General features: G+C 58.1%; 1 protein-coding gene across 1 annotated transcript; it reads left to right on the plus strand.

Annotated features, from left to right (window-relative positions):
* The first annotated feature begins 6,265 nt into the window (after window positions 1-6,265).
* PSMG4 (proteasome assembly chaperone 4) lies at window positions 6,266-11,750 on the plus strand. Its single transcript, XM_084256846.1, has 3 exons — window positions 6,266-6,464; window positions 9,981-10,056; window positions 11,613-11,750. The coding sequence occupies exons 1-3, from the start codon at window positions 6,291-6,293 to the stop codon at window positions 11,732-11,734; spliced, it is 372 nt and encodes a 123-aa protein (XP_084112972.1). The 5' UTR covers window positions 6,266-6,290; the 3' UTR covers window positions 11,735-11,750.
* The last annotated feature ends 3,479 nt before the right edge of the window (window positions 11,751-15,229 follow it).

The raw sequence follows: 15,229 nt of genomic DNA on the forward strand, positions 1-15,229 counted from the left end.
GGGAACTGATTTGGCCCAAGGCCCCACAAGAGACTCCTGAGAGGCTGTGAACTCCCGGATGGTCCGATGACCCGCTGGTGGGGCTTTGGATGTGCAGGAGCTGTGCACCAGGGAGCCCCTGTCTCACCTGGGAGCTGACAGATGTCCTCTCACAAGCCACTTCCTCTCCCCCTCCCTCCCTCCTCCCCTTCACTCCCTCCCTCCTCCCTCCCTCCTCCCCTCCCCTCCCACCTCCCCTCCCTCCTCCCTCCCTCCTCCCCTCCCTCCTCCTTCCTCCCCTCCCCTCCCTCCCCTCCCTCCTCCTTCCTCCCCTCCCTCCTCCTTCTCCCCTCCTCCTCTCCCTCCTCCCTCCTCTCCTCCCCTCCCTCCTCCCTCCTCCTCTCCCTCCTCCCCTCCCCTCCCTCCCTCCTCCCCTCCCTCCCCCCTCCCTCTCCTTTCTCCTCCTCCCCCCTCCTCCCCTCCCTCCCTCCTCCCCTCCCTCCTCCCCACTCTCCTCCTCTGCCCTCCTCCCTCCTCCCCTCCCTCCTCCTCCCTTCCCTCCTCCCCTCTCTCCCTCCTCCCCCCTCCCTCCCTTCTCCCTCCTTCCCTCCTCCCTCCTCCTCCTCTCCCTCCCTCCCTCCCTCCCTCCCTCCCTCCCTCCCTCTTTAATGGAAAAGGTCTTACTAGTTTATAGTCGGACATCAGCATTTTTAAGCTCAGAACCTTAAATCCTGTCGCTCCGGTGAATGTCTCTGGTTATGCCTTTTTAAGATTTCACACTTTTTAAATTAAAATCTTATATTAACTTATCGTGGTCCTGCTGGTTTACAACACTGTGCACGATCTAGGGGCGCCGGCCCACACGTCTTCAGGGGTGTGTTGCTGCACCCCGCGCCCCCAGAAGCCCCCATCCCGTCCACGGCCCCTCCCCCTCTGCGACCCCCATTCTAGGGTTGATTCTGCCTGCACCTTGTCTCTTCCTTTGCTCATAGAGCATTTTCTTATCCATCTAAGACCCTGTAATTCTGGGCCTCCCCGGTGGCGCAGCGGTTGAGCGCTGGGTTGCGAAGCTGCCCGCAGCCTCTGCAGCGCCGGTTCGATCCCCGGCTGCTCCCCGGCCACCGGAGGAGGGTCCCACATGGCGCGCAGACCTCCCCTGCCGCCCGCTGCTCCCCTCAGCAGTGGACTTCGGTCCTTCTGCCTGCTCTGCTCCCCGCCCTGGCTCTGGTGAATTCTCTCGCCCTCCCGCACCTCTGACTGTACCCAGTGCTGTATAAATAAATAAATAAATCTTAAAAAAAAAAAAAATCCTGTAATTCTGGCTCTCAATGACACCGTCATCAGACAAAGGCTCGCACCCCAATCTGGGGCACAAAGAGGCTGATCCAGGACGCGAGGCCCCGGTCGGCCGTCATGGCAGCCTGCGCCGGGTGCTCGCGCCCCGGGGTGCCTGGGGAACAGGGGCCGCGGCTCGCCCGCGAACTCGGACAGGGCAGCGTCTGGAGCCCAGACAGCGCGGCCCCGCGTGCAGGAGGCGCAGGGAGGCCGGCCTCGCGCCGCTCGCCACCTAGCGGCCTCCCGCGGCACTGCAGCCTCTCCCGGCCGGGGCCCTGGGCGCCCGCGCGCTGATCTGATCTGCAGGGGCCTTAGGGATTTCGCAGCCGGTCTTCCCAACTTACAGCCCGGGGAACTAAGACCTCCAAGACCAGAGGTGGGGCAGAAGCCTCGGGCCCGAGGCGGCCTCATTTCTTCCTCTTCCAGCATGCACACCCTCACTGCACCACTCAACCCCGGTGCTTCTTGTCTGCTCTCTGCAGGTTGAGACCCTGTCGCTGCCCCTAAGAGCTTCCTGAGAAGGAAGAAGTGAGAAAAGTCAGAGGCGGCAGCCAGCCTTTCTGGGGCAGGGAAGACTCCCCTCAGGGGTGGTGATGGGAAGAGGAGCTTCTCCAGCAGGTAAGTCTGGGGCAGGCCCAGGCAAGGGACATTGGTGCCCAGGACAGACGGGCAGGGTGGGTCTGGCTGCCTTGCAGAGTTCAGGGTCACCAGAGCACAGAGTCAGCAGGTGGGGTGAGGGATAGACAGGAAGCAGCGGGCAGCTAAGTGAGCAGAGTGAGGGATCTCAGATGTCTGCAGAGGTGTTTAAACCAAATGTCACTGAGAATTTTCTTAAGAATGGAAGTAACATGAGCAGAGTTCTCCATTCACCTCCCACCATCGCCACTGCAGTCTCTTGCCAGACTCAGCGAACCTTTTTTTTTTGAAGATTCATTTATTTATGCATACAAGAGCTGGGGTACAGGCCAGAGGTGCGGGGGGTGGGAGGATTCACCAGAGACAGAGTGGGGAGCAGAACAGGCAGACTGACGAAATACACTGCTGAGGGGGGCAGCGGGCAAGTCAGGAGAGGACTGCAGCACCATGTGGGTTGCTCCCTGGCCATCTGGGGGTCAAACCACAGAGGCTGAGGATAGCTTCATAGTGCTGTGCTTAACCCCTTGTGCCACCAGGGAGGCCCTCAGCTCACCTCCTAACTGGTTCCCCTGCCTCGGCGCCCACCCCTTTGGCCAGACTTGCTGTTTGGTGCATTAACTGTCACCTGGGCAGGGGAGAATCAAAAGGCATCATGTAGATCTCCAGGGGGACCCACCAGGTGACGGCATTCTGCCTCCTCCTGATGACCAGGCGGGTCCCTACCCACTAGTGACCCTTCTTTCTACACCCCGGGCTCTGCACACAAGGCGACCCTGGGGCCCAGTGGCCTCAGTGACAGCTGCTTAGCAGGACAGTTGCTGGGTCCCATGGTGGAGATTCCCCCTTTGGGAAATGGGCCTTTCTTCCTGCAGTTCATCAGTGCAGATTGGGGGAACACAAACTCATAAATGGGGCTTGGAAATGAAGGTAAGTGGGGTTGCCCTTAAGCCTACCCCAGCCAGGACCCCTGACTCCTTTGGTTCCCCCCACCAGGGACATTGATTCCAGCATATACAGGGCCCTGAAGACAGGTGCCGTGGCCTCACAAATGGCCATCTGGGCAGCAGCGAGTGCCGATGGCCTGGGCGTCTGGGCTCTCTCCGTCTCTCCTTGTCTCACGGGGCATTAGGGGGACACCATGCAGGACGGTCACGTGGTCCGTGAGCATTTGCTGAGGCACCTGTGGACAGAAAGGCCAAACCCACAGCCCGAACATGGTTCTCTTTCTGTCTGTCTGAACAAACTGACGGCCCCTGTGGATGGAAAGAATCTACCACTACCACTGTGCTGCCTCGGCCTGGGATCTCCGGGGGGGATGTGCTCCAGCGAGCCCGGTCTGGCCCTCTTAGCAGGCACGGCATTTGGTGGTGGTGGCAGCAAGATCAACTTTGTTAAATGGGCTTCCCTGCTCCCACGGCTGTTTTGTTCACAGTCTGCGGCGCCTGCCCTGAGGGGGTGTGCAGACTCTGGAGGGGGTGTCCCAGCAGGCAGGTTCACTCCCAGTCATGCCCCCTAAAACTACCCCACAGCCCCCTAGGCTGTGTCCTCCCTCATTCACCTGGAGGACTGTTCTCCCCAAGAGAATTCCCAGCAGGGGGATGAGTCCTTTCTCGAAGAGGGACCTGGGGACATTTCTCATAGTCACCACAGTGGAGGCAGGAGGTTCCTGAGTTGGCAGAAGGCTCAGAGCACCAGGAATAGATTAACCTTGGACAAGAGGAGCGCGTGTCACTGAGATGGGGACTGGGAGGAGAAGGTGGGGTCAGATAAAGATAAGGGTTTCAGTAGCAGGACAAGGAGTTGGGGAAATTAAGCATCATCACTTTTTTTTTTTTTTTTGTACATTAGAAGCAGGGTCACCTGCTGAATGTGGGCTTCGGGAGGGTTAGGGTACAGGGAGAACACTGTGGCTGGCAATGTGAGGACTGAGCTGGTCCCCTTTGAAGTGGCTGCTTTCATGCCAAAACTTAAGGCAGGCCCTTGCCTTACAGTGGGAAAAACCAGCTGTGGGGTTGACACCACAGGGTGTTAACTAGTGCTTTAATTCTCTGAGATCCTTTAGAGATAAACTTGCCATTTAAAAAACTGTGCTTTTTTATAGAGGAACAAAGCATTGGAGGGTACAAAAGGGGCCCTGAAGTGTGGGGGAGAACCCTCCCCCACCACTGCATTAGTCCAGTTTATCAAAATGTCCATATGCAGATCGTGCTTTTAGTGTTTTATCTATGAAGTCTTCATTTAAAAGTTGCAAAAGTTTTCTCCTATCTTTTTCCTCGGATTAGGTTTAGGTCTACAGTGAGTTCATTTTTGTCTGTGGTGTCAGTTATGAATTGAGGTTCATCAGTCACAGGCTGTTGATGGAAATGTACATGGTACAATCACTGTGGAACAGTCTTAAAAAGTCACACAGTAGCATGGGATACACCCATTCTGTTCCCAGATATTTACACAAAATGAAAGCAAAATGTTCAGAGCAGCTTTATTGTAATATCCCCAAACTGGAAACAGCCCAAATAAACGTCTGTGAAGGCTTAAATAAAATTTACCCCTGTGAAGGGGTAAATAAATAAATTTACCCCTGTGAAGGGGTGCACCCACACAACTGAATACCACTCAGCAATAAAAGTGAGCTAACTGCCAATACCCGTAAACACCATGAGTCTCAATGTATTACACGTGAAGAGGCAGACACAAAAATTGTACATAGTGTATGTGTGATCCCATTTATATAAAACCCTAGAAGATGCAAACTAATTTGTAGTGGCAACAGGCAGACCAGTGGTGGCAGGAGGGACAAGGAGGATTACCAAGGGCTTGAGGAAATCTTGGGGTGGTGACCCTGTCCACTGTCTGGGTTCCAGAGATGATTACACGTGTGTCAAAATGTCAATTTCTAAAAAAAAAAAAAAAAAAAAAAGTCAATTTCTATACTGCAAATACGTCCAGTTATTGCGTGTCAGCTCTACCTTAATAAAGTGTTAATATTGACCTGAATTAAAAAAAGACAAAACATATAAGAAAAATTGACCTGAAAATTATATTATGGGAACAGACCCATAAAAATACACTGTTCAATTTCAACGTAATCAACCTAAGCGTATCAGAGATTGAAAAGGCAGGACTCTAATAGTTTTCACTTAAAACCCAACAGTTGTCACGGAATCTGACCCCCAGGCCCTGCTTGCTTGCAGACAGACACTCTCTGACAGGTGGAAGGCTTACTTCAATTCTCAAGATGCCTCCAGTTAAAGGTCCCTCAGCAGGGACAATGAAGGCCACGATCCACCGCCCTCCCCCGCCAAGAGGTGCCTGTTCTGTGTCCCTTTTGCTGATGAGGAACCTGAGTCTCAGCTGGAAAGGTCAGCCTGAGGCCCGAGGCCCGACTCCTGCGGATTGCGCTGGGGGTGGGGTGGGGAGTCGGGGTCCAGGCAGGCCACCCCGCAGCCCCGCAGCCAAGGCCAGGCTTCCTCGCCGCATGGCAGGTTCTGAGAGTTACTTCCAGGGCTTCCCGGAGCGCAGGCTGCAGGGAGCGGCCTGCTGGGGGCTGCTCCGGTGCTGGAGGAACTGATGAAAGGTGTGTGTGTCCAGCGACGAGTCTCGACTTGGGAAGATGCCGCACCTGCAGGTCAGAGCTACATGTCGGTAATAATCGGGGTGAAGGGGGCGAGTCTGCCGGGCGAGCTCCGGGGACTCCCAAGGTCACTGCCAGACGCCAGCCTGGGCCCCGAGGCGGTGGTGGTGAGCGCGTCCTGCCTGCCTGCGGGCCAGAGCGAACAGGCCCGGCCTCAGGCCCCGCCCCTCATGGAAGGCCCCGCCCCATCATGCCTCCGGTCCCGCCCCTCCTGACCAGGCCCCGCCCCATCCAGGTCCGCCCTGCCTTCTGGCCCCGCCCCTCCTGGCCAGGCCCCGCCCCACCATGCCTCCGGCCCAGCCCCTCATGGCCAGGCCCCGCCCCGCCATGCCTCCGGCCCTGCCCCTCCTGGCCAGGCCCCGCCCCTCCAGGGCCGCCCTGCCTTCTGGCCCCGCCCATCCTGGCCAGGCCCCGCCCCGCCATGCCTCCGGCCCAGCCCCTCCCCTCCAGGCCAGGCCCCGCCCCTCCAGGTCCGCCCTGCCTTCTGGCCCCGCCCCTCCTGGCAAGGCCCCGCCTACTCCAGGTTAGACGCCTCTTCTCCCAGCTTGGCCCCGCCCCTTCAGGCCCCGCCCCGCTCCTCGGTCCCGCCCGCGCCCGGATCGAAAGCGGCGGCGCGATCGGCCTCTCGGCGCTCGCTTGCTCCGGCCTGGCCCGGCGCGGTTACGGCGCGGCGCGGGTCTTTGCGCGTGGGCCGGTCCCCCCGTGGAGCATGGAGGCGCCCGGGGCCGCCGCGGCTGGGGACGTCTCCCTGCACAACTTCAGCGCGAGGCTGTGGGAGCAGCTCGTCCACTTCCACGTCATGCGGCTGACGGACTCGCTCTTCCTGTGGGTGGGGGCCACGCCGCACCTGCGCAACCTCGCCGTGGCCATGTGCAACCGCTACGTGAGTGCCGCGGGCGGGCTGGGGCGCCGGGGGGGCTCCCCAAGGGGGGCGGGGTTCCCTGAGAGGGCCTGGGGGAGGTGGACGCGGGGGTCCCTGAGAGGGGCTGGGCGTGGAGGAGGGCCCCGGAGGGGCTGTGGTGCGATGGGGAAGGACTGTGTGGGGCGGGGGCTAAAGGGGCGGGAGGGAGGCATGGGGGCGTCAGTAGGGGGTGGGGGGCCCCTGGGCGGGATGGTGACTGTAGTGTCTGGGCGCTGGGCTAGGGCGGCTACTGGAAGGGGCCACAGGTGTGCCGGGTGCCCGCCTGGAGTCTGTGGCTTGCGGTCCCTGTTCTGCAGGTCTCTGGGTCCATGGCACCTTCGGGGCTCTCCAGAATAATTCCTGTGATAATAGGGAACTGGGGGGTAGATCTGGGCCGCAGCACCTGGAGGGGCGTGGTCAGGCAGGCCAGCCTTGGGTTCCTCGGGCAGGCCCCCTGGTAGCACTCCCCTCTCCCCATGGGGCCCTCACTCCTCGCTGTCTCCAGCGCCTCTGCTGGCTCCTGCTCTCCAGACTTTCTGTACGCTCCCCCACCCCCACCCCTTAGCTGCCCTGCCCTGCCTCTGCTGACACTTCTGTTCCCTGAACTTGCAACTCCTTCTCCACGTGGAAGTCAACAGGCCCACACGAGACTAATTCAAGACCTCACTCTTTTTCTAAGGCGAGTCTGGAGGTTGGTTAAGACCAGGATCCATCATGGTTGATTCCACACTCTGCCTAGTTTTGTTTTAGATATTTTAAATGCACCACTTTATCTTTTTCCTTACCCTTCTATGCTTACTAGTTCCTACTAATGCTTTTTTTGCTTGAAATCTATTAATACAACTTTATAAATTTTAAGAAAATAAAGTAGCATTTGCTCCATTTATTTTTCTTTTTGAAACAAAAATTTCCCGTTCTGATGTTTTACGAGTATCTCTGTTTCCTCCCCCATCCTGTGTGTCCCCTCTCCCTTTCTCCCTCCTTCCTCTTTAACTCCAAAGCCCTCACTGCCTTTAATAGTTTTTGTAAATATTTTACTTTATCGAATTGTCTGTAATATAAATGTGCAGTTTTGGGTTTTATCATTGTGACTTGCTTTACTGCACGTCATTCTTTGGACGCCTCCCATCTAGCTTACACGCTGCACTTCATCTTTCTTCCAGACTGAATATATTCCATAGTGTGTTGAAACCCAACTTTTGATTTCTTCCCTCAGACCCTGTCCCCCACAGCCGGCCCAGTCTCTGGTCACCCTTGATTCCTCTCTGCCCACTGTGTTCCACCAGCCAGTGTCAGCATGTCCGTGCCCAGGCGGGGCGCTGCTGTCAGTCACAGCACAGCGGGACTCCAGCTCTTCCTCCTCCTGCTCCAGGTCTCCCAGGGCCAGGTGGGAGCACTTCCTCCTCCTTGGCCATTCCCCATGCTCCCTGCGTTTCCTGAAACTGCTCTACAGGATGGCACAAACAGGCTTAAGATAGATTTATTCTTGAAGTTCTGGGGGCCAGAAGCCTGAACTCAAGGTGTGGCCCCTTGGCTCCAGGGCTGGCACCTCTGCACCTCTTGAGAGCTCATCCCAGGCCCCCTCCTAGCCTCTGGTCTGTGCTGGCACCTCCATTACCTCAGTCTCTGCTCTGTGCATCTCCTCTTACAGGGGCACCCATCATAATAGATTTAGGTCTTCCCTAGCATGACCTCATCTTAACATACATCCAAAGTTTATCTGCACAAGACCCCTTTTCCAGGTAAAATCACACTCACAGATGTTAGGGGTGAGGCTGGGAGTGTATTTTTTTGGAGGCTACACATTGCTGCCCAGCTCTCCATGGGACAACCAGCTGCCCTTAGAGACTGGCCGCCTTCTGCTCCAGACCCTTCAAGGGGTCAACTCAGAGCACAGACCCGAGACTTCCTGATGACCCCCAGGCCTATCACCTGGTAGGACTTTCTTGCTCCTTGGGCCCTGCCCGCTCACTGGCCTCTAGCTCACTGGCCGCGCTGCCATGCCAGTCACGCCCCTCTCTAGGTCATTGTCAGTCTCCTCCCTGGTCTGGTACGGGGGGGGGGTGGGTGGGTGGGTGGGGTGGGTGGGGTGGGTGGTGAGGTCTGTGTTCTGTGCTTGGCAGCTGCTCATTTAATCTTTGTTGAATAAGTGGGCCGCCCTCTTCCTCCCCAGGACTCCAGTACCCTGCAGCCAGTCAGGAAGCAAGGACTGTAATAGAGGGGCTCCCCCCAGGGGTGGCGGGAAGCCAGTGAACCATCAGGTGGGACCTGACCTGGCTGATGCCTCAGGAAGGAGCTGGCCTCTGAGAGTGACTCCTGGTGTCCTCCAGCAGGGCCCCTCTCCTGCCTTCTCCCCTCTTCCTGGTCTTTTCCTGGGTAGGGTTTTTCTTTACTTTCCTTTCTGGTGGGTGTCAGCAGGTGGGTCCCTACTTTCCAGGTATTTCCTTGGAGGTGGGGAAGGGAAAAGTCTTGGGTGGGGGAGGGGTGCCCTCAGCTGCCTTCTGTCCTATGAAGGTTCCTGTCCCCATGGGTGACACAGGCCACGGGCCGCTGCTTGGGTAACTTTCCACTTCTCCCGTGTGGCTCTGGCGGTTTGACCACTTGGTAGCTGTAGCCCCCAGAAGGCCGTATTTTCTCGACTGGAAGGTCACATGCCACCAAGGAACAGGAAAAGGGGACAGTGTCAGTTGTCAGACCTGTGGGAAGTTGAGTCCCCCCCATGGCCACATCATGTGCCTGATGTGGCCCTCCGGGGACAGAGGACTGGGCTGGCTGGAGATGGAGGTGCAGGCCCTACAGCTTAAGGCAGGAAGCCCTGGATTCCTGCAGAATGGGCCGGGATGTCCGCGGTCATTGGAAGATTACGTCTAGATTTCATGAGATCCACATTTATTTTAGCCTTACTGCTTTTTGTCTGAAATGAGGATCGGTCAAGTGCTTTGAGAAGTTTTTATTTGTTATTCGGATGCTGATGGCTGGTGGCTAATAGGGTCCTTACTGACCCCGAGGAGTCCAGAAAACCTCCAAGGGAATGGAGCCCTGTGTTCTCTTGCTGGCCCAGATGAGATCAGGCTGCCTGCCTGGACAACCTCCAGGGGAGGGAGCCCTGTGTTTTCTCACCAGTCTAGATGAGGTGATCAGGCTCACGTGTCCTCCCAGGCCAGAGGGACTCAAAGTGCGGTCACCCGGAGCCGTGACTGGCTGCTGCTTGTCCTCCTTTGTGTCCTTACTGCTCATGATGTTGCCCTTCGCCCCGCAGTGGCATTTCCCAGGCTAGCACAAGCTAATTCCAGCTCGTGAATTCCTTTCTAGAAGGCACCATGGCACCAGAGCCAGCCTCTCCGCCTGTCCTGCCCAGGCCCTCAAGAGCCTGTGGTCAGCCTCCTGCTGGTCGCTCTTGGTGAACGTGTCTGACTTCCCAGAGCTGCACGCACAGGCTCAGGAGTTGGGCTGGCCGTTCTCTGGGGAAGTGCCTCACCTTCTTTGTTTTGCTTTCAGGACCCAATCCCAGTGTCCACCTCCCTCCTCGGCGACACGTCTGACACCACCTCCACCGGCCTTGCCCAACGCTTAGGTATGTATCCGGCCAGCCTGCCTTGTGGACCCGCCAGAGAGAGTGAGTGAGCGAGCGAGTGGCTGGCTGTGCAGGGCAGGCATAGACATCTGTGTGTGGGTCGCCCTGAGGGGGGAGTGTCATGCCCACCACTGTCTCAGGCAGCATGGTCCCAAGGGACCACTGTGTGGGGTGTCCAGGCTGCTGGTGATGGGAACTGCTCCTACCTGAGGGCCCGTTACCGCCCCAGGAGTGCATGACAGGAGTGCAGGTGGGGCCTGGCTGTCTCCATATGGCATTGTCAGAGCTTGGGGGAGAGTATGGTGCAGGGCGGGTACTGAGCGGGACACAGGCGGAGGCCCTGCCTCCATGCCAGCACGCTTCCTGTCAGCGCTCAGAGGCCAGGCAAAGGTGTCGGCCCTTGCATGTGAGGCTGGGCCGGCTCAGGGTGCCCAGAGACGCTGAGGGATGGGGAGTCCCTCTCCAGTCTTGGCTTTGGAGTCCCGACTGTGCTGGGGGTATATGGCCAGCAGCCTTGACCTTGAAGCACTCAGGTCAAGGTTGTGCTGACCATCCTGATCCCTTGTGCGTGGGTGCCTACCATGCTCATCCACAGCACTTTTCACTCAGCATTTTTCTCATGTGGTTTACACCCACTTATAATAACCCACAGTACACTGAAGCAGAACTGCTGTGAAGACAGATACCCCGGTCAGCTTATTAAGGTCGTATATTGAGGAAGGGCCTGCTGCGGTCTATGTGGGTACAAGCTGGCAGCGCTCGGCCCTTCCCGCCAAGGCAGGCACATGAGAGGCGAATGCAGCGTCAGCAATGTGCTGGGCGGGATCAGTGAGAGGCTGTCTGGCCCACCTGTGCCCTGGGGCCATTGCAAGCCTGGGGCTGGGCCTTGCAGTGCTTACCATGGCCAATGGTGAGACAGGGAGTGAGGGGAGAGAGAAGATGGAAGGAGGTTGGAGAAGGGGAGTTAGAGTTGCCCCCGAAGGCTTGGAGCATTTGGTGTGGGTGGGGTCCTCTTCGCTGCGCTCTTGCTCTGCTGGGCGGACGATGCCCACACAGTGTTTCTTCCTGTAAGGCGCCATCTTAGCAAGTAGAGCGGCTAAATTGATGTGACCACCCTTGGCACAGGGAATTTCCTGCTGCTGCAGAAGGGCAGGGGGAGTGGGGTGTCACGGGACAGACGCTGGCCTCCCCTCTGCTCACTGCGCCCCCTTTACTTAGGGTCACCAGCAGCGTGTTTGTGTGTGTGTGTGTGTGTGTCTGTCTTTCTGTCTGTGGTGGGGTCAGGGCTCTGGGGTGTAGGTGTCCCCCTCTGCTCCGGGTGGGAAATTACCATAGATTCCTGGACATTGCCTCTTGCCTGCCAGCCTTTCTGGTTCAGGGGTCCCTGTTAGTGTGGCTGACGGGGGACTATATTTGAAGAGCTGTTCTTCGGAGGCCCCCAGATGGGCCCAGGCACCCGCCATGAAGTTGGGACGGGGAGTTTGTCATCTCCCTGGAGCCGGGTGTCCCCATCGGGTGTGAGGCTGCAGTCATGTGTCTGCATTTGCTCCTTTCAGCCAGGAAGACCAACAAGCAGGTGTTCGTCAGCTACAACCTTCAGAACACAGACAGCACCTTTGCGCTGCTGGTGGAGAACAGGATCAAGGAGGAGATGGAGGCTTTCCCGGAGAAGTTCTAGCTGTGGGAGAAGCGGGGCATGTGGTCTATGTCCCACCTGCGTTTAAATAAACGGGTTGAATTTCACCATCAGCAGGTCAGTGTGTTGGCATTTTTTGTCTTTGGCGGGTTCATCTCACTTCCCCCCTCCCCCCGCAGCATGTGTGGTGGCCCCGGGACGGATGAGGGGCAGTGCTGTGCTTCCTCAGGGGCTGCTCAGAGCCATAGCGGGGCTCCCAGCGGGATGCAGTCAGGGGCGAATTTAATAACCCAACAAAGGCTTCCATCAGCACGACTGTGGTGTCCGTCCCGTGGCTGACCTCCCCTTGTGCACCAGGAGGGTGGTCGTGTGGGGCCCTCCCTGGGGTGTGAGCTCACCTCACTGTTGCTGTAGGATGAAATGCGCAGACAGGGCTTGCAAACCCTCACTGCCCCGGGCAAGTGTCAGCTGTGGTTCTAGCAACTTTACTTCTGTGGCTCCAGGTGCTCGGGCTCCTCCCTGCTTCCCTGCAGTTCCTCCTCCCTCCTGCCAGGTCCCTGCTTTGCCCCCTCAGCCTCCGCCTCTCTGCGTGGTGAATTCAGCCTCTGGCACCGCATGCTTCCTTCCGATCCTTCCTCCCTTTTCCAGAAGTTACTATTTCATGGGCCAGAGGCTGCTCATCCTGGAGCCTGACTTCTGTGGAGTTGCAAAGCTCCAGGTGCTGCTTAGCCCAGGCAAGGTTGAGGTTGGCTGGCAGCTCTTTGAGGGTCCACGTGGACCCCTTTTGTCAGGAACCCGTCGCACACTTTGTGCAGTGACAGAGTTCCGTTCAGGCCCGTGGGTGCCAGGGCTGGTGACACCCCAGTGGACCGGTGGTGGGGTCGGGGTTCAGGACATGCTCCTCCTCTGCAGACTGGCCCTGCTCCTCGCCGAGGCCTCACCAGCCTCGAGGTGGCGCGGAAAGCCCAGCGGGCGCTCTGCGGGAGAGTAAGTCACACAAAACCAGGGCTATGGAGAGAGGAGTTTGGTATAAATGCTTTATTAAAGAAATAGTTTTTTTTTTTTTGTTAAAAAATACGACATTAGGATTTGGGGTACCAGTCTTTCCTCACAGAGTCACAGTGTAAGAGAATCAGTTCTCAACCTCTCTAGGGACCAGCAGGCCCTGGGTCAGCAGGACGTCAGCGCACGGGAGAAAAGACTCCAAGATTGACCGCTGGCCCCTGTGTCTGGGTTCCGCCTGCCTTTAAGACTGGGACAGCCCGGGCAGAGAGAGGCCCCCCACTGTCCCCGGGAGAGCCAGCATCAGGCACAGGCGCTAAGGAGGGACGCAGTGAGATCTGGATAAACAGGTAGAGTTTTTATTACTTGTAGTCAATGGTCGTGAAATGCCCTTCGTTGGGTACCATCAGATGAGGTAGGGAAGACATTCCAGAGGAAATTTGTTAATGGGGCGACATTTTTATTTCTGTACATTTACATACAAATCTTCCCCGAAGGTACAACAGGTGTGACATCATGCAGACATTTAGCTTTGAACGACACTTGGGAGCTCGACTGAGGCTTGTGCTGTGAGCAAGCACCTCCAGGCCCCGCGGATGTGCACAGGACACAGCCCCGACACAAGAGACCACCGCTGGGGGCGCGGGAGGGACTGGGGTATCCCCCACTAGACAGGACACACAGTGCTGCTTTTCCAGAACACACATGAAAGCGGGGTGCCCTTGAGACAGGAAGCCTGGGCCTTCCCGGCACGCGCGCGGGGTGGGGCCGGGGTGATGCCACTGTCTGGTTTGGCTGTAGAAAGTGGCAGCGCTTCCTTCCCAAGGCGTATTTTTGCTGTCTCTGCTCTGTGGCCAAACCGACTCAGCAGCCCCCTTCCTCTCCTTTTGAGTGGTGACCCCCTTTGTAGAAAACAAAACCCTTAAGGACAGTTTCCTGTTTGTCTCCGGTGCTAATGTTTGGGGTTCATTACAGACTTCTGGAAGCGAACAGAAGGAGGCCCCTCCCACCCTGTGTAGGGAATTCCCATTGTGCCTACAGTGCCACAGCTCCCCCACACCCCCACCGGAGCGGTGGCAGCACTTGCGAGTAGGGGTGGGGGTGGTTGGAGGGCGGATGTGGAATGGCAGGTGCCTGAGAAGTGCTCCCCAGAGCAGGAGGAAGCAGGGCTGAGCAGCCATGCAGCCTCCTCCCACCCAGAGTGAGGCAGGACTGGGTGGGGTCAGGCGGGCCGGCGCCCTTCTCACTGGTACGGGGCTTCAGGGGGCTCGGCCCACCGGGCAGCTTTACTGCTTTGGCTTCGTTTTGCAAAGGTGCTCCTCGGAGCGTCAGGTGACCTGTAGCTGAGCCGGTGCCACCACAGTTGCGCTCCTTATCCTGAGGCCGCTGGATGCCGGACGCCAGATGCCAGAACCAGGGCCCCCGGCCCAGGGATGCCTCCTACCAACCGCCAGCAAGTTGGCGTTGCCCATACCCGGGAGACTGGTTGAAGAGCCCGGCCCACCGTGGGCTCATCATGCGAACTAGTCCCGCTCCTGGGGATGGCGCCGTCTGGACTGGCCCCGCATTTCTGTTGTCACTTAAGATGGAGACCAGAGGCCCTGGAGTGGGAGTCTCTCAGGGCTGCCCTTCTGCCCCTGGAGAGCTTGGTTGCCCCGGCAGCTTCAACATGTCCCCTAGAGTGTGTGGGACCACAAGCACTCACAGGCCTTAGGTGGTGCCAGGTTGGACACATACCCGGCCAGGTGTGTGCCCAGGGGCCTTGCTGGCTCCTCCCACCCCCACCCCCCTATGCCGGCAGGCCTGGCCTCTGCGTGTGTCATGTCCTGGCCTTAGCGGGCCTGCTGCCAGGTGGCTTTGTATAAGTACTCTAAAAAAGGCAAAAGGTAGTATTTCACAAGTTTGGCACGCAAAGGCTGCAGGGGCACAAAGAAAGGCCTTTCAAATGGAGGTGAATGCGGACTCACATGGAAACACAGAACAAAGGCGACTTAAAGACAACGGGGCAGCAAGGATGAGCAGGGAGCTGGGGAAGACTGGCCAGACAGCCCCCCCAGCAGCCCCGTCCTTGAACCAGGCCGTGGAGGCCCCCCCACCCCCGCCAGTGCCACCAGCAGATACAGGCTGCGTGCGCCGGAGCCACCCCACCAGCGTTCCCGTCGCTCAGCGGGCGCCTGCTGATGTCCACTGGTTTCGGAGGAGAGAGGTGAGTGGCGAGGGTGAGGGACAGATGGGGGAGCTGGAGCGGGAGAGGGAAGTGAAGTTGACCCCACTCTGGCCCTTTGTTTCCTAGCTACCATCAGCTGGAAGAGACCAAATGGCTTCGCAGTGGTGAGAGGCCCCTGCTGAGGCAGACACGTGGCATGAGCGGGAGGTGGCGATTCTAGGAAGAGCCCAGGCCGTCCAAAATGCCAGGTGTCTGCACTGCTCCAAGGTGGCACCTGCCGGCTCCTGGAGGAGCCTCTGCCTTTCCTCTAGGCACCCCTTGGACAGGTGGACCGGCCTGACCCGGAGAGGTAAGAGGAAGGAAGCCTC

The sequence above is a fragment of the Talpa europaea genome (assembly GCF_964194135.1).
Source record: "Talpa europaea genome assembly, chromosome: 2".
Classification (NCBI taxonomy): Eukaryota; Metazoa; Chordata; class Mammalia; order Eulipotyphla; family Talpidae; genus Talpa; species Talpa europaea.